This window comes from Oryza sativa, chromosome 3 (assembly GCF_034140825.1).
Source record: "Oryza sativa Japonica Group chromosome 3, ASM3414082v1".
Classification (NCBI taxonomy): Eukaryota; Viridiplantae; Streptophyta; class Magnoliopsida; order Poales; family Poaceae; genus Oryza; species Oryza sativa.
This window is the reverse complement of record NC_089037.1, coordinates 29421793-29438994: the sequence shown is the minus strand read 5'-3', so window position 1 is coordinate 29438994 and position 17202 is coordinate 29421793. Positions and strand designations below refer to the sequence as shown.

General features: G+C 45.3%; 4 protein-coding genes across 4 annotated transcripts; 1 reads left to right on the top strand and 3 right to left on the bottom strand.

Moving 5' to 3' along the window:
• Window positions 1–261: 261 nt before the first annotated feature.
• LOC4333864 (uncharacterized) lies at window positions 262–4240 on the bottom strand. Its single transcript, NM_001418586.1, has 9 exons — window positions 3889–4240; window positions 3673–3742; window positions 3470–3537; window positions 2706–2767; window positions 1952–2033; window positions 1633–1866; window positions 1186–1314; window positions 1033–1094; window positions 262–745 (listed from the first exon to the last, which is right to left on the bottom strand). The coding sequence occupies exons 1-9, from the start codon at window positions 3937–3939 to the stop codon at window positions 628–630; spliced, it is 876 nt and encodes a 291-aa protein (NP_001405515.1). The 5' UTR covers window positions 3940–4240; the 3' UTR covers window positions 262–627.
• A 2450-nt stretch (window positions 4241–6690) lies between these two features.
• LOC9268354 (putative F-box protein At1g65770) lies at window positions 6691–8435 on the bottom strand. The gene has a single exon (XM_015773455.3). It carries the CDS (start codon window positions 8287–8289, stop codon window positions 7093–7095), a length of 1197 nt encoding a protein of 398 aa, XP_015628941.1. The 5' UTR covers window positions 8290–8435; the 3' UTR covers window positions 6691–7092.
• A 1312-nt stretch (window positions 8436–9747) lies between these two features.
• Window positions 9748–13180, top strand: LOC4333863 (phytanoyl-CoA dioxygenase 1-like). The gene is made up of 9 exons (NM_001418517.1): window positions 9748–9865; window positions 10031–10149; window positions 10317–10377; window positions 10624–10692; window positions 11299–11417; window positions 11499–11646; window positions 11740–11884; window positions 11967–12053; window positions 12813–13180. The coding sequence occupies exons 1-9, from the start codon at window positions 9811–9813 to the stop codon at window positions 12853–12855; spliced, it is 846 nt and encodes a 281-aa protein (NP_001405446.1). The 5' UTR covers window positions 9748–9810; the 3' UTR covers window positions 12856–13180.
• A 1918-nt stretch (window positions 13181–15098) lies between these two features.
• On the bottom strand, window positions 15099–16778 carry LOC4333862 (phospholipase A2 homolog 3-like). Its single transcript, NM_001418518.1, has 4 exons — window positions 16258–16778; window positions 16100–16148; window positions 15883–16005; window positions 15099–15765 (listed from the first exon to the last, which is right to left on the bottom strand). The coding sequence occupies exons 1-4, from the start codon at window positions 16402–16404 to the stop codon at window positions 15593–15595; spliced, it is 492 nt and encodes a 163-aa protein (NP_001405447.1). The 5' UTR covers window positions 16405–16778; the 3' UTR covers window positions 15099–15592.
• Between the last annotated feature and the right edge of the window lie 424 nt (window positions 16779–17202).

The following is a 17202-nucleotide window of genomic DNA, read 5'->3' as shown; positions in this document are numbered from 1 at the left end:
AATTAGTTTCATCAAATTAATAATTGAATATATTTTCATAATAAATTTGTCTTGGGTTAAAAATGTTATTACTTTTTTCTACAAACTTAATCAAACTCAAAACAATTTAATTTTGACTAAAGTCAAAATGTCTTATAACCTGAAACGGAGGGAGTAGCTACTCTGTACAAATAATTGTCAAAATGTGTAGGAGTACAAACTTCGTTTAGTGCTGACCCCATTGTCAATCATATCAGGTGTTTTGCTCAGACAAATAACCATAGTCAATGGCTGTTGGCTGTTTATATCATGGAAATTTTAAAAAGGGACCAAAAGGATAGCTTAGAAACAGAGCTGAAGGGAACGTAATGTTTTCACGTGGATACAATTTCACTGCCCTAATAACCAAAGCGAAAAGAAATCACTTATCGACAATAACAATGTCCTCCCTCCGTTTTACAATATAAGTCATTCTAGCATTTTTCATATTCATATTGATGTTAATATATCTAGACATATATATCTATCTAAATTCATTAACATCAATATGAATGTGGAAAATGCTAAAATGACTTCCATTGTGAAACGGAGGAAGTATCTTATACTACACACATTGTACACAACAATCGCTAGAGATCACTGATATCATCAGCTGACAGGATCACGTTGCGGTACACGATTGTAGAGCGGGAGCTCGAAGAGGAAGCCCATCTTGAACCATCCAGGCAGGGCTCCATACACAGCTGGTGGTAGTGGGATAAGAGGACTGCAGATAAAAAATACAAATGCATAAGCTAGTCACCCTTTGCTGTTGAAATCTGCAAAGAAATGCTTGGACCCTTGGAGTGGGGATATGAAAACGGGCCAATTTGCTTAATACAATCGCAAAAATCACAGAGTTAGAAAATACTATCATATGTGTCATTGATATACGGGTCCAAGTCCCATATGTCATTCTCATGTAGGATGGTACTTTACAACTCAGAAATCTCTGCGATTGTATTTCCCAAAATTTCCCCATGAAAAGTGTCATGTCTAGGAGTTCTTCCTTACCTTGTAGTGTTCTTGTACGTGCGGTATTCTTCGTTCTGTCCAAAGCGCTTATCAGCAGAAGCCTTCAAAACAGGAGCATAAAATGGTGTGATGTGTTAGCATTTTTGCAAGTAACAAAGTATATAATTTCAAAGAGAAGTTGTGGTTGTTAACCTCCAGAAGTGGGATTCCACTAACGAAGAGAAGCAAGAGCGTCAGGAATACAGGTCCGAGGATCACGAGCCATTCAGCTCCTGAGAGAACTGGAGTAGATGCTACAAATATTCCCCACCAAAGGAATATCTGTGTCGAATTAAATTGTCAAACAAATGTCAGTATTTGTTCAAAACACTGTAAAATTAAATAGATTATATCATATAAAGTGTGTGCAGAATATATATAACCAGCAGTGCACAACAAAATATCTGCAATTGGTAGAAACAGATAGCTATGCAAGATGAATGGCAGAGAATGAGAAGGTCCAAGTTTTCAACAGTTTTTTTTAGCAAACTATTGACCTATGTTTTACTTTATTTTTCAAGGTCAAACTGCATAGGCAAATACTTTTCGCTTACAGGTTAGTGAAAACCAAGCTTGTTCGTGCAAAATAAACTGACTAACCTCGCCAAAGTAATTTGGATGGCGAGTATAACTCCAAAGACCCACATTACACCACCTTCCACGATTGCTCGGAGAATTCTTGAACGTAAGCTTCTGCTGATCAGCTATTGCTTCCATACCTGCCCCGATCAGCCACATGATCCAACCAATAATATCACGGGCTTCAATTGAGGGATCGCTGTCACTTGCGTTCACAATTGTAACAGGCAAGCTGACAGTCCATACCCAAACAGCCTGCCCAAATCAGGACAGAAGGCCCGGTAAGGCTCTCTTAAGCCACTAACAAATTAAGCAGGCAAAAAAAGTTACAAAAGGTTACCTGGAAAATCCAGAAAACTGCTAGTTTTCCCAAGTTATCGCGCATTTCATCAAACCGTTTGTCCTCTCCCCATTGAAGAATCCTAGACAAATTTAGACAATATAAGCATTAGTAAGTCATTTTGGATAACATCGAATGTTTTGGCTCAAGCTAAGGATAAGCAATGTAGCAAGTAAGGAAGTTACATAAAGTATATATAGGCCATGTAACAGCCCTACAACATCATAGTCATGAATAATAACGTCAAAATAAAGTTGATTTCCTTGAAAAACCAGGCTTGTTTCCTGAAAACTGAGAAACTGCTAGAATTATCAAGACACCACATCAGTCCTGGACTCAAGTAGTAAGAAGCATATTGTGCATCTGCATCTGCATCCATCTGCATAAGCATATTGTGAAGATGATAAATGCCTTCTCTTCACAGTATCCATCTGCATCTGTGCTTTGGTGGTTGCATATTGAGCATGCTTATTGATCAAATTCATTAACCAGTTCATAAGTGAAATGAGTTATGTGATGGGCTGAGCAACAGCCTTCAGAGATAGCACCATAGTGAAATTCCAAAATGGAACCAATATTAATTATCAGGTTTGACTGATAAGATCCTTTTGTTGCTCATAAAAAAGATAACAATAACCTACATCAGACCAACAACACAGAATATATGCGTGAAGGCATGAAGCATTTAAGATAGTAGAAAGTTTAGTAATGCATTTCATATTTGAACAAACTTTGCTGTTTTATAATAATATACCTCATTAATAAGAATAGTCCTAAGCGAAGACCCCAAATCACAACGAGCACAGTCAATACAACCTGATAAAGGGATGAAAGTTAAGAAATCCACAAATTAAAAAAAGCATGTATTGTTACAATTATAAAAGAATATACAAACAAATGGACTGTAGAGTTGGCTAAAGCTACTATCCGTCGGTAGATTTCCATGTAAAATGGAACGAGGTTATCTTTAACTCTTTGATGCAACATCGCTTGAAACAAAATCACTTGAAAGGAATTTTTTCAGGTTAATTTGCAGTATTTTTTTCTACAACCTGGAAATATTAGATTTTATCAGAAAAACACATGCATGCCACTAATTTTCGTACTAATCTACCCATTTTCTTTTCATCCTTTCTTTTATAGGCATGTTACCATTTGCAGGTTTGCACTTTTGTTATAAGTGAGGCATTTTTATCCCGTTTCATGAACAGTATTACTCAATAATAGACAATGAAGAAATAAACAGGTAACATTGCTGCAAATTCTACAGTATCTGTCAACAGAAACATCCATTCCCAACCTAATTCATCAACATATTAATGATGTTATGTCATCCTAAACCGAACAAACAACAAAATCATGGCAAGTCCAAAGAATGAATAATCCGAAGGCAGAATGAGAATTAATTCTCAAATGAACAGCTTGCTTTCATTCTGCTGTGACTGAGAAGACATTGGGACCATGTTTACAACAAGAAAATAACAAGGTGGGCACGTTTTACTTCAGACAACTATTTACCTGACGGAAATGCCATGCTCCCTTCAAAGCTAGCGTGAGGATTGCAAGTATGATGAAATTCGTACTTCCTGTAAGACAACAACGCAGTAACAGAAATTACCAAAAATTTAAAAGGCAATTTCCTTGTTGAGGAGAACTTATATTCAAGAATAATATAAGCAGTTTCCCATGAAAAGTTGTACACAAACAATTGCCAAAATTACCTGCGAAATCAGTGACTTTATCGAACCGCAGGAGCGCGGTGATGATGAAGAACACCAGCTGATATCCCACCTACCACCACCACCACAAAAATTGGAACAAGAAATTAAAAAAAAAATCCCAAGAACACCAATCACGTCTCCTGGAACCTCCAACCACATCCATGAGCACCGCACCGGCGAGAGAGAGGAAGAGGAAAAGACGAGGGATTTGCTCACAGTGACGATGGCCGTGAGCGCCAGGAAGTGGGAGTCCAGCACGGTTCCCATCGCGGCCTCCTCCGTTTATCCTCCTCCTCTCACCTGTCTCTGCTCCTGCTGCTGGTGCTGGTGCCAAACTGCCAATCGGGCTCGTTTTACTGAGCACAGGAAGGGGGGGTTTTAATTAACGGGTTGGATTGGATTCGGTCGACGGCGGCGTCAACCTGCCGATCCGGCGCGGCGGGGCGCGGCCCAAGCAAAAGGCGAGCGGCTGAAGTGCGGCCAGCGAGGCTGGACCATGCTTGCGGCGCGGGTCGTGAACCAATCCTTTGGCCCGGAGGGGAAGGAAGCGGGTGGAGAATAGTGTGGACCAGTGCGCCAGCTCGTCAGCCTCAACTGGCTGCGCGGCCGTGCGTGCGTGCGCCCATCAAGATTTCCCCAATACTCTCGGGGGGGAATCTGGCTGCTTTCTGATTAGTTGGATAACTTGGATCACGCAAGATTATTCTGAGTTCTGACTCGAATTTCTGACTTGAATTGTCAACGTGACTTGTCAATCGGAACTGTGAATGGCGTTAAGCATCTTTACATCTACAGGAATACGAGGGGACGGGATACCGTTGCCCCCAACGGGATAGCTTCCCCTCCACACTATGCCAGAACCCTACATCTGTGACGGCACACCAGTGACGGGCTTAAGGATTGGTCACAGATGACCAACACTTTTAACGGGTCGTTAGGTTTGCCGTCATCGGTGAGGCATCTGGCCATGGTCCGTCACAGGTATCACCTCACATGTGACTATACCTGTGACGTAGTGACGGGTTTGCTCTCCAACCCATTACTGGTTTGACCTCACCTGTGACGGGTGTTAAATTTGCAACCCGTCGAAGATTAGATATCTCATCTCAAACGAGTTAAAAAATTATAGCCGTCAGAGATGACTTACCAAAAAATCCCACACCCACCCCCTGCGACCCTACTCCTCCCCTCGGATTCCCCATCCCTCCTCATCTTCCCTTCTCATCTTCTTTCTTTCCCTCACTCACTCTCTCCCCCCTCATCTTCCTTCTCTCCCTCCTCACTCTCTCCCTCACAGATCGGGCCATGGCGCCCTCCCGAGCGCCGGCCGCTGACGCCTCCCCGTCTCCCGACCGGCAGCCGCCGCTACCTCCCCGCCTCCTGACCGCCGGTCGCCGGATCTAGCATACGAGGCGCGGATCGGGCCACCACGGCCTCTCCCCCGACCGTCGGTCGCTGCCGCCTCCCCGTCTCCCGAGCGCCGGCCGCTGACGCGTCCCCGCCTCCTGACCGTCGGCCGCCGCCGCCTCCCCGCCTCCCGACCGCCGGTCGCCGGATCTGGCCTACGAGGTGCGGATCCGGCCGCCGCGGCCTCTCCCCCGACCGTCGGTCGCCGCCGCCTCCCAACCTCCCGACCGCCGGCCATCGCGGCCTCTCCCCCGACCGTCAACCGCTTCCTCCTCCGCCACCGCACCGCCAACCGCCGGATCCGGGCGCGGATCCGGCCACCGCCTCCCTCTTGACCGTTGGCCGCTTCCTCCACCACCGCACCACCGCCAGATGAATATGATTGTGATGATTTTTGTAATTTTGTTTTGTGCCCAAATGATTGTGAATGTGAAGTGATTTTGTTCTTTGGCCAGATGAATATGATTGCGATGATTTTTGTGATTCTGTCTTGTGTCGAAATGACTGTGAATGTGATCATTTTTGTGATTTGTGATGCCTAATGGTCTGCGACTAGCTAGGCTTATAATATTATTTTTCCCTCATTTTTGAGGTTTGTGACGTGTCCCAATTCGGACCCCTCTGTCACAGGTGACCTCACCTACGACGGATTTTAGTTTTCAGTCCGTCAAAGGTAACTTTTACCTCTAACGGGTCTTTACCCGTCACAGGTGACTCCGAGTCATCAGTGACCACAGATCTGTGACCAGTGCTTAACCCGTCACAGGTAAGGGTATGAGCCCGTCAGAGATGACCTGATCAGTGTAGTGCCACCTCTATCAGCTGCAAGAGCACGAGGCACAACGGCCGAGCCGATGGTGGGGGGAGAGCGGCGGCGGTGGCTGGAGCCAGAGAGCCGGGGGAGGGGGCGGCGGTGGGTGCCGGAGCCAAGGGAGAGAGAGAGAGACAGCGGTGGCTGGAGCCAGAGAGCCGAGGGAGGGGGCGGCGATGGTGGCCGGAGCCGAGAGAGAGAGCGGCGGAGGTGACCGGAGTAGGGGGAGGGAGCGGTGACGGTGGCCGGAGCCAGGGAGGGAGGGGCAGCGGTGGTGGTAGCCGGATCCTGGGGAGGGAGGGGGTGGCGATGGTGCGGCGTCGGAGTTGGAGGAGGGAGCGGCGGCGGTGGTCGGAGCTAGGAAGGAAGGGTCGCTGGGGCGGCAGTGGTCGTCGGAGTACGTCGGGTATATATCGCGTGATACCTGGCACGTGATACCTACCTGATAGGTATCACTTGACACCTGGTAGGTGTCACCTGATACATCGCAAGTATCACCTTCTATGTGGTAAGAATCACATGATACCTGATAGGTATCACCTGATACCTCGCAAGTATCACCTGAAACGTGGTAAAATCGCCTGATATCTGATAGTTATCACCCGATACCGAACCTGATGTTAGGTATCATCCCGTTCGAAAACGAGATTTCATTATATAGCATCCCTCTTACATCTACTTCCTCCGTCCAAAAAAAAAAGCTAACCTAGGAGAGGACCTGGATAGACCTTTATCCAGATTTGTTGTACTAGAAAGGGCACATCGGCAGAGGGAGTATAGTAGTAGTATCTCGCTGTAGCTCGCATTAATAAAGGAGATTCTTACGACCGTATAAAAGAGAATTTGTTGGTACATTTGGGATAAACGACACAATCGCCGGGGACTCAAAAGTTGCTGACATTTGGGATGAACCTTCATATATATGACTCCGTATAATCTAATACTCCTATACTGATCTACTTTACACAAAGCAGAGAACATCCTGGATTCCTGATAATCTACCACTCCATTATGATCCACAAGAGATAAAAATACTCAAGGTTGATGAACACTAGACATGCAAAGACATATGCAACCATGCAAGAATTCCACTGTGAAGAAGACGGACAATTCTCTGAGTTCTTCTGGCTTAGATCCAACTCGCAATACGTCCATCCAAAGGCAATGGTCACCATCAAACTCGAGCCGCCGCGGTGGCACGGTCACGGCGTGTAGACCGGCGCGAACCAGAAGCAGGGCGGCTTGTACCCCTCCGCCATGGGGATCGACTCGATGACCTCGATCCTCTTGTGCTTGCCCTTGGCCGCCGCGGCGAGGCTGTACGCGCACACGCGCGTCTCGCCGGCGAGGTCCACGGCGAAGTACACGGTGCTGGGTCGCAGCCCGGGGCACTCCCGCGTAGACGCCGCCACCGCGCCCGACGCGTCCACGAGCACCGCCACGTCGCCGATGTCGTCCGCCTCCTCCCACGTCTCGCCGCATTCGTCCAGCACGCGCACCACGAACCCCTCCTCCTCGTCCTCGCCGCCGCCGGACGCGGCCACGGGCCGGAGCAGCTCCACCTGCATCAGCCCGCGGCGGCCGCCGGCGGAGCCTGGCGGGGACTCCACCAGGAAGCTGCGCTCCACGTACGCGTTCGGCCGCCGCGTCACGGAGGGGATGATCTCCGGCGAGGCGGAGCCCAGCCCGCGCAGCTCCGGGAACGCGTACACCATCCCGTACCGCGTGTTGGCGTAGAGCTGCCCGCGGTGGACGGCCACGTCGACCACGGCGGGGATGCTCGTCGGCTTCACGGACTTCCACGCGCGGTCGCCGGGGCGCGCCGTCGCCCACTGGTTGCGGTGGTGGACCTGCCGGTAGATCACGACCACGAGGAGCCCCCCGTCCGGTGCGGGCACCGGCACGGCCTTGTGGATCAGGCCGTCGATGCGGGAGACGGTGCCGCCGCCATGGCGGACGTTCAGCCCCGCTGGGCCCCCTTCGACGCCGTCGACGAGCGGGAGCGAGATGACGGGGGGAAGCGCCCTGCGCTTACCGGTGACGGGGTCGAGCAGGTGCATCTCGCCGCGGTCATCGGCGGCCACGATCACGCCACGGGAGGAGCCGAGGGGCACGAACCCTCGTCCCCCATCGCGGCCGAGGCGCGCGGGGAGGGCGACGACGGGGACCTCCCGGTCGCGGGAGACGACGAAGCGGCAGCCATCATCCGGATCGGGTGCGTCGGCGGGGAGCAGGAGCCAGGGGCGGTCGGGGCGCGGGCGGCCGCGGCCGTCGACGAAGATGGCGGCGGCGGCGCGCCATGAGGCGCAGACGGCGCGGAAGCGGAGGAGGTCGAGTGCCGGGAGGCGCCCGACGACGAGGAGGAGCATGTCGTCGTGGATCCCCGACCAGCCCGACATGGCTGCGTCGTGGGGGCGGCGGGAAGGGGGGGGGGGGGGGGCGCCGGCGACGGCGGGGAGGCTCGTGTGTTTATACGAGAGGGAGGAATCGATCGGCCGCGGCGGAGGCGGTTGCCGATTTCGGGAGTTGCTTACGTCTCACGCGCGCCGTTTTTGGGTGACCTTAGCGTTTTTCCTAAGCTGTGGGTTCGCAACGTAGTAGATTTTTTTCTTTTATTAATTTTTTTATTGAAATATTTAGAAAAATAATTTGTAATTTCAAATATTACCCCCTATCAAGAAGCTCGGGTGTAGAATCTTTAAATCTGCAATACTTTGAAAAATATAAAAATTATGTTTATAAATATTTTCATAAATAAATAAATGAAAAATGAAAAAAAAACCTTATCCGTACGGATCAAAGGTTCCGATATACTCCTTCCGTCCTTAAAAAAAAGACAAACCCTGGGTTTCCGTGTCCAACGTTTGACCGTTCGTCTTATTTGAAAATAATATGAAAAAAAATTAAAAAGACAAGTCACGTATAAAGTATTAATCATGTTTTATCATCTAACAACAATAAAAATACTAATTATAAAAAAACTTTCATATAAGACGGACACAGAAACCCAAGGTTTGTCTTTTTTTTTAACGGAGGGAGTATGTAGTAAGGCCCAGCTTCCTGCTAGGCAGCTTAGAAGCCTACAAAACAAAAGCCCAAGACGCTCGCACCACAATAATCTGCTTTCCCTCCAAGGAAGCGTAAACGTTTGTGGCTGAAACTCGATGCCCGCTTTTGCTTCAAGGAAACGTAAAAATGGGACATTTAACTTTATGCCACTTTTAAGATGTGACAATTAATTATTTGCCACTCATTGTCTATAACATGTGAGAACTCATATATCTATGACATGTGGGTTTAGTGATAAATAATTTTATCACCACATTAAGGCTGTGTTCGGCACCCTCTCTTCTCAACATATATCTCTTGTTTTCCGCGCGTACGTTTTTTAAACTACTAAACGGTGTATTTTTTACAAAAAAAGTTTTTATACAAAAGTTGCTTAAAAACAAATTAAACTATTTTTGAAAAAAATTATTTAATATCTAATTAATCGCGCGCTAATGAATCGCTCCGTTTTCCGTGCGAGCACTTGGTTCCGAACGCCCTAAAGCTGTGTTTGCAATCATGGGTTTCCAACATGTACAGTGTGCACAGAAAACATAGTGGTCTATTAGCGCGTAATTAATTAAATATTAGCTATTTTTTAAAATAAAATATATCAATATGATTTTTTAATAATTTTTGTATAAATTTTTTTTAAAAAACACCCATTTAGCAATTTTAAATAGTACGTGTGTGTGGGGAATACGATGGAGAAGGGTGGGAACGAAGGATTGCAAACACGGCCGAGTGGCAAATACGGAGTAGTTAATTATTCCAGCTTTATGCGGTTTCGTGTAGTATCCTGTAGTCCACTCCTGCAATCCACCCGCCCCCTGTTTCGTCAAACTTCTCATCTCCCCTTCCCGTCCGCCGCCATGCCGCCGGCCGGTAGCCTCACCGACGAGCAGCTCCGCTTCTTCGACGCCAATGGTAAGCGCCAGCCACCGCTCGTTCCCCTCCCCTCCTCCTCCTCCGCGGCCATCTGGTCAGTGTCGCTCCCAGCAATCGGAGGCAGCGAATTGCCCAGCTAGAACTATGTACGATACGAGGGGACCTAAATCCTTGTCGCGCGTGGGGGGGTCTCGTTGGTCGCAGGGTACCTCGTGCTGGGGTCGTTCTCCAGCGCGGAGGAGGTGAGGGCGATGAGGGACCGCATGGCGGAGCTCGTCGACGGCTTCGACGGCGCTGGCGACGTCTTCTCCACAAAGGATCACGTATGTCTGGGGAAAGATATTTTTCCCCTTTACTGAATAGCTGTCTCTGTATGCTTGTCGTATGTACATTATCAGGAGGAGTAGTTTCTAGTCTCGCTGCTAGATTTGATTGCCAGTGGCACATGCATCGCGGTTTGAACTTACTGTTACATTGTTTCCCAATGCAGCGGCAGGTGAAGAACGACTTTTTCTTCAAGAGTGCGGAGAATATCTCTTTCTTCTTTGAGGGTAAGTGAAGTTCATCCTCTTGGAGTTGTGGAGTTTAACATTCATCAGTTATGCTATCTGAACAAGGAATTGGTTGGTAGTTTGTTAAAAAAAAACAAGAAGATAATGTGTACTAGTTACAGACCTATTAGTGTCGAACAGTTCTTCTGGCTCTGTTGTTGCTTTACATCTTTTAGCATGTGCAGGTTTACTTGGATTTGGATAGTGATTTATATTTATATATTTTGCTGTTTCTATTACTCACAGAAAAGGCATTTGGAGATGATGGATGCTTGAAGCAGGCAAAGGAACTTTCAATCAATAAAGTTGGGCACGGTCAGTATGCCAAGTAGAAATTGGTTATACATGTGTGTAGTTTGTACTATGATGATTGATTGAATCTTGCAAGATTATTGTGTTGTTTATGTTGCATGGTTTGGAACCTGATGCCACTTGCTATGCAAGTTGTAAATTGTCTTAGCATGATGACTTCTTGTGAGAAACAGTCAGGGATTTTCCTACTTAAATATAGAAGTCGAAAATTGTAATAGACTTCTCTGATTGCTCAAACAAATATTTACATTGCATCTAGGCCGAAAGATAACAACGTAACATCCTAAACAAGATTGCATTCGATTCATAGGTGCTGCTGGAATAGTCTTATAACCAATCGTGTAGCACTTTTATTGGTAATTCTTTTCTTGTTCTGAACATAAATTTTCTTGTTCAACCTTGCTATTTCTGCTGTTTGCATTTCCATTAATCTGGGTTAAGAGAAATTTTCTTGAGTTAGTTTGTTTTTGAATTTGCCTGTTTGGTTGTTTTTTTCTAGTTAACGTTAGTATTTTCCATGCTTTGAAAAGCTTATATTGTTTGTATACTTGTATACTTATAACAATATATCTTGAGATATTGCCATTCACTGCTCAGTAATTTATGCAGCGTTACATGAACTTGACCCTGTGTTCAAAAAGTTCTCTTTTGGAGCGAATGTTTCCAGCCTGTTCTCTTCTTTACGCTACAAGAGACCTGCAGTTATTCAATCTATGTACATCTTTAAGGTACCTTGTGCAGTCTCTAGTTTCTTGTTGGCATTGACTATAACTTTTATTCCTTATTGGGTTAATTTCTCCACAACTCAGCAACCAGGCATTGGTGGCGAGGTGGTACCACACCAGGATAATACATTCCTATATACAGACCCTCCATCGTGCACAGGGCTGTGGCTTGCACTCGAAGATGCGACAAAAACGAATGGTTGCCTTTGGGCAATTCCTGGATCACATAAAAGTAGATTTTCGCATCAAATTATTTTATTTCAAGAATCCTCTTGTGTTTATCTGAGCTTCTGATTTGTTTATCATTTACATTGCTTTGTACCAGATGGCCTGAAAAGGCGAATGATCAGAGATGAAATCGATACTCATTTTGATCATCCTTCGCCAACCTATGATCTGAAAGAATTTGTGCCCTTAGAAGTAAAGTCAGGTGATTTGGTGGTTATTCATGGAGATCTTATACACCAGAGGTGAAGTTATCCTGTTATATTGCGTATGCTTGCAATCAACTGCTTCATTTTTTTACTAATATGTTTTAACTTTCTTTGCCAGCTTTGAAAATCTTTCTCCGGTGTCAAGACATGCACTGAGCTTACATGTAATTGATACCGAAGGATGTGAATGGTCCAAGCAAAACTGGTTAGTTTATTTTAACACTTTTGGAGAATTCTAAAGTTAAAATTCTATCTTCTATATTTGCTCTTGGTGGTCTTTGCATAACTTACTGTCGCGCAGTAGAAGTCTAGAATTGCCTAGAAACAAGCTATTCTACTTCCAAGCTTGTCCTAAACTGCTCAAACCAAGCTAATCCCTCCATTTCACAATGTAAGACTTTCTAGCATTACCCACATTCATATAGATGTTAATGAATCTAGATACATATATGTCTAGATTTATTAATATTTATATGAATATAGACAATACTAGAAAGTCTTACATTGCGAAACGGAGGAAGTACTTGTTTTAGACTGTATAATCTTATACTGCATAATCTTGTACTTGATACTGTATAGTTTTGCCGTAGCCTGTAACACAGGACACATATTGGTTACTTGTACCTGTATATATTGAAACAAGGTATTGTGCCGCTGTTTGTATTTTTACAAATGGGAATGATGTTTTACTTTATCTTTCATGTCAATCACTTGAAAACTCCGAAGGCAGAAATTTATTAGTGTCCTTGTTTAAGTCACTGTTAGCAGAAATTTTGTAGGTAATTTGGTCCTGTTTATACATAACAAGTACTCCATCTTAAACTTACCGGCTTGCTTGCAATGCTGAAGTGGATACTACACCAGTACACCTCATACAACATCGTAAAATTATAGCTATCGATGTTTCATAAACTTTTCCACCTTTTTTTAAAATTTGCTAGCATGCTTTTTTATGCTTTCTCAGGTTACAAAGGAAAATCCCACCTCAGCCACTTTATGAAAATTAGTTGAAGCAGTTACCTATATGTCAAATAAACGAGTGATGACCTAGAAGCAATGGTGATGATGCTGATTACCTATCCTCGTCGCAATAAATCTGCAGTACGATGTTGAGTAGCTGTGCTTTCTTCTCCCGTCTTCAGACAGTGTAAATACCTTGCTACTCTGTTTTCATGGATGAATTTTATGGCAATAAATTTGATGTACGATGTAGAGTAGCTGTGCTTTTTTCCCCGTCTTCAGACACAAGTCACACAACTACGCTGCTACTCTGTTTCCAGGGGTGATATTTATGCTTAATAAAATCTATCTCCAGTTCTTAATGTTACCAAATGCCGACAGCAAATCAGCAATGCTCGTCATATTTTCAAACAGACGCTGATTGTCTGATTAGCCCACTGTTCGATGAATCGTGGAAGCGGAGCAACATTTCTTTAGATTTGCTTCTATCCCCTCAAAAAAAAAAATATTTGTTTCAACTGCTGTTCTTGCCTGATTTTTACCATGTGGTCAGTAGCTGATCCTAGGAGCAAGCGGTACAACTCCGGGAGTATCTGCCGTATGGTTGATACAGTTCAACGGGACTAATAAACAGTATTGTAAGTTAGGCTGTTAACTAATCACACGGTCATAGCATGTATTATTGCAGTTTCCTTAATAAACACAGCTCAACGACTCTGTTTAAGAACACGGTTGCATCCTGCATAGTTATGACCATGTGTTCTTAAGTTGTCTGATTAGCCCACTGTTCAGTAGTACTTTATAGTTACGCAGATCCTAGAGCATCCTCAATGTTTATTACAAAAGTGGATGGTAAGATAAACCCATGTCAAATGTTAATGGTGAATTAAAGAACAAGTTACACCCATATACAACAACTTGATAGGTGGATACGATATAGTATAAGAACTTGAGAATTGAACGTTCGAGTGCAACAACTTGACAAGTAGGTACGTTCTAGTACAAGAACTTGACAATTTAGTATTTTGGTACATCAACTTAGCTAAGCATATGCTATGTGAGTTTTTCTCGCGATGTCAATATGCCTTTACATAGCAATCGTACGGATATTACCTTAATACCTTATAATATTGAATTTAATCTTTAAGAATTATACTGCACATCCAATTACCTTTAAAAATTTTTGTTTTCTTCACCTTCTCAAATCTCAACTGAAATATAATAATTTTTACATCCAGTTTAATTGACTTTCAGTTATTAGTTATTAGGATAAAAATATAAATATGCTTATATACAAAACCACACTAGTATATTGTTAAAATAAGTACTTAAAAATTGAATATGTATAAAAAAGTGCTCCAAATAATTAAATTGTCGCATAACTTCTGAACTTATTGTATCAAAATCGTACATATCTTGCAAGTTGTTGCATTTATACAGTCACTTATAAAGTTCATGTACTAAATTGTACATATCTACCAAGTTGTTGCACTAGAATACTCATTTATCAAGTTCTTGTACTAAATTACACCCACCTACCAAGTTGATACACCGTGGGTGTAATTTACTCTAAATTGAAAATACGGCCATGTTTAGTTCCCTCGTAAAAACTTTTTCACCCCGTCACATCGAATGTTTGGACACATGCGCGGAGTATTAAATATAGATAAAAAAAATTAATTACACAGATTGCGTGTAAATTGCGAGATGAATCTTTTAAGCCTAATTACTCTATGATTTGACAATGTGGTGCTACAGTAAACATTTACTAATGACGAATTAATTAGGCTTAATAAATTCGTCTCGTAGTTTACAGGAGGAATATGTAATTTGTTTTGTTATTAATCTAGGTTTAATACTTTAAATGTGTGTCCGAATATTCGATGTGATACGCTAAAATTTTTCACCCTTGGATCTAAACACAGCCTACATCACAATGTCTATATGTGAAGAGTACGGGTAACAAGGTGAACTGAAAAAACCACAAACATAAGCAATGGCACAACTAAAAAATAGGTAGGACACGTCACAAAGTGTTTATATCTTGAAAGTAAGCCTATAATTTGGTAGTAACTATTTACTATTTTTCACAATATATCTTACCTGATAATAAGATTTTTTTAGTTACTAATATTTACTTTTCTACTATATCATGGATGTCCTAAATATCCCGTCATAGAGACTCGCCAACCGTCCAAGTACAAATCTTACAAAGATCCATCTGAAGGAAAGGAAAAGCTTATGATACCATCTGCCATCACATAATCCAAACCGGCAGACGAATTGTCTTGTCATACCTATGTGGGACATGTATACGTTTATTGATAACATTATCACACCAGATGTGCACGATAAATAAAGCAGCAAGTGGCACAAAACCGAAGTCCAAAACCATGTAGTAATATTTGTGATCTGCATATATTTGTCGTAAGTCTGGGCCTCTGTCAAGGGGGAGCCCACGTGAACTGTGAAGTTGAAGGCGACGCACGCAGCCGCCAGCCCGGTGCTAGCTAAGCTGCACACACACACACACACTGACACACACCAAGCAAGCAAAACATGTACCACCCACCCAATAACGCACAAGCACTTTATCCTCTGTAGTACGGTCATTATTGACTGTGACTGACTGACATGTAGGCCCCACATCTACTGGACCTACACGTCAGTGATTCGAAGTTAGAGGACAATACTGCTCATCCTTCGCGCCGCCCATGCCGTCGATCCGGCCGCCGTTCGCCGCCGGCAGGGGTGGTGCCTGCAGCACGGCTGAGGCTATGTAAGCTAAGGCTTGTGCAGCAGCCTGCCGGCGACGACGGCGGCCTCGATGACGAGCGAGATCACGTCGATGACCTCGTCGATCATGCACTTGTTCCCCTGGAACGTCGACGAGCCCTCCCGCAGCCTCGCCAGGCACTCCAGCAACTCCTCGTTGCACGCCGTGCTCAGGTAGTCATCTGATGATATGAACGAAAGAAAAAAAAATATATATACACATAGAAAACTAAGCAGCATATGCTATGCAAATACGGGACAGTAGTTGGTAATTATGATGGATTAGTTCTGTGACGTACTCTTGGCCTGGACGCAGTTGTCGTGGTGCATGCAGCAGGCGTCGAGCTCGTCGCACGGCTGCTCGCCGGGGCAGCCGCTGTACAGGATGCCGCAGTACTTGCCGTAGCGCAGCAACGGCGGCGCTGCACACGCACCCAATCGAGATCACCGTCGTCAGAGCAAAGATCACAATCAAATTTAGGATCGACGACGACGACGAATAACATAGCCACTTACTCGTGCAGTGGTCGGACTCGCACGTGCGGCTGCACAACCCGGCCTTGCTCTGCGGCGTCGCTCCCCCAGTCATAATGATTAATCAACTTTGTTAGCCAACGAGTACGAGCAGATTAGGAGAGAGAGAGAGTGGGTAGTGACGTATATAGTGTACGTACCGCGCCGTCGCCGGCGGACTGGAGGCCGATGTTGAGCGCCGCGGCGGGCGGCGCGACGACGGCGAAGAGGAGCAGGGCGGCGGCGGCGGCGGCGACAACGACCCCCGCGCGCAGCCGCAGCCGCGAGAAGCTCCCGCCGCGCGCCATCCTCCCGGCCGTCTCCAGATCTCACACTACACACACAAACACAACACAAACCCGACACAGCCTCTCTCCTCCTCCCTCTTCGTCGTCACCGCTGCCGCGCCGCGCCGGCAGCAACTGCAAAGCGTACACTTTGCTGCCACCGCGCCACCGCCGCCAGCCAGCCGCTAGCTCTCGGCGAGATCCGAGAGATTTTCTAGGGAGGAAGGGAGATCGAGGAGGAGACGAGGCGGCGAAGAAGCCTGTAGCGGCTACGTGAGCTATAACTGTGGTTGGGCCCTGGCGAATAGCAAATCTTCGTTGTACGAAGGGGAGGGGAAGCGCACCCGGTGAGATGATGGAGGAGGAAGGGGAGGTGGCCGGACGGAGCGGCGTTTGGTTGTATTCGGCTCGTGAGCGTTGTTGGCTAGCTCGCCCTCACGTCACGGGCTCTGCAATGCCGTGCGTGCGTGCATGCACCAGCGTCGTCCAGCAAGGCAATGTGCGCAGGCGCCTTTTTAGGTTGTTTTGCCTACCGGGACGCCGCTTGTAATCGTGGTGTATTTTTAGATCCAGTTTAAACAAATCCCTCTTATTTATGCTTATAAATCAACTTATGAGTCGAAAACTCCAAATCTAAACAAATAATAGCTTTTTGTTTGGTCTTCTAAAGCTATAAGTCACTCTTATACACTATTAAGCCAAAAACTGGGTTGAAAAAATTATTTTTGTTTATGTAAGATAGAGATATGACTTCACCAATTAACTTAAAACTTTAAATCCATTAATTTATAAATCATATAAAAAACTGACTTAAAATGT

What these genes read in the sequence shown, in the direction of transcription:
- LOC4333864 (NM_001418586.1), bottom strand. Translation starts at nt 3,939, where the DNA reads ATGGGAACCGTGCTGGACTCCCACTTCCTGGCGCTCACGGCCATCGTC. An exon ending in GGACTATTCTTATTAATGAG is followed by an intron (nt 2,034 to 2,705) that starts GTATATTATTAT and finishes AAATTTGTCTAG; the next exon opens with GATTCTTCAATGGGGAGAGG. An exon ending in GTGGAATCCCACTTCTGGAG is followed by an intron (nt 1,095 to 1,185) that starts GTTAACAACCAC and finishes CCTGTTTTGAAG; the next exon opens with GCTTCTGCTGATAAGCGCTT.
- LOC4333863 (NM_001418517.1), top strand. Translation starts at nt 9,811, where the DNA reads ATGCCGCCGGCCGGTAGCCTCACCGACGAGCAGCTCCGCTTCTTCGAC. An exon ending in TCTTCTCCACAAAGGATCAC is followed by an intron (nt 10,150 to 10,316) that starts GTATGTCTGGGG and finishes TTCCCAATGCAG; the next exon opens with CGGCAGGTGAAGAACGACTT. An exon ending in GAATGGTCCAAGCAAAACTG is followed by an intron (nt 12,054 to 12,812) that starts GTTAGTTTATTT and finishes ATGCTTTCTCAG; the next exon opens with GTTACAAAGGAAAATCCCAC.
- LOC4333862 (NM_001418518.1), bottom strand. Translation starts at nt 16,404, where the DNA reads ATGGCGCGCGGCGGGAGCTTCTCGCGGCTGCGGCTGCGCGCGGGGGTC. An exon ending in AGTCCGCCGGCGACGGCGCG is followed by an intron (nt 16,149 to 16,257) that starts GTACGTACACTA and finishes GCGACGCCGCAG; the next exon opens with AGCAAGGCCGGGTTGTGCAG. An exon ending in CGAGTCCGACCACTGCACGA is followed by an intron (nt 16,006 to 16,099) that starts GTAAGTGGCTAT and finishes GTGCGTGTGCAG; the next exon opens with CGCCGCCGTTGCTGCGCTAC.
- LOC9268354 (XM_015773455.3), bottom strand. Translation starts at nt 8,289, where the DNA reads ATGTCGGGCTGGTCGGGGATCCACGACGACATGCTCCTCCTCGTCGTC.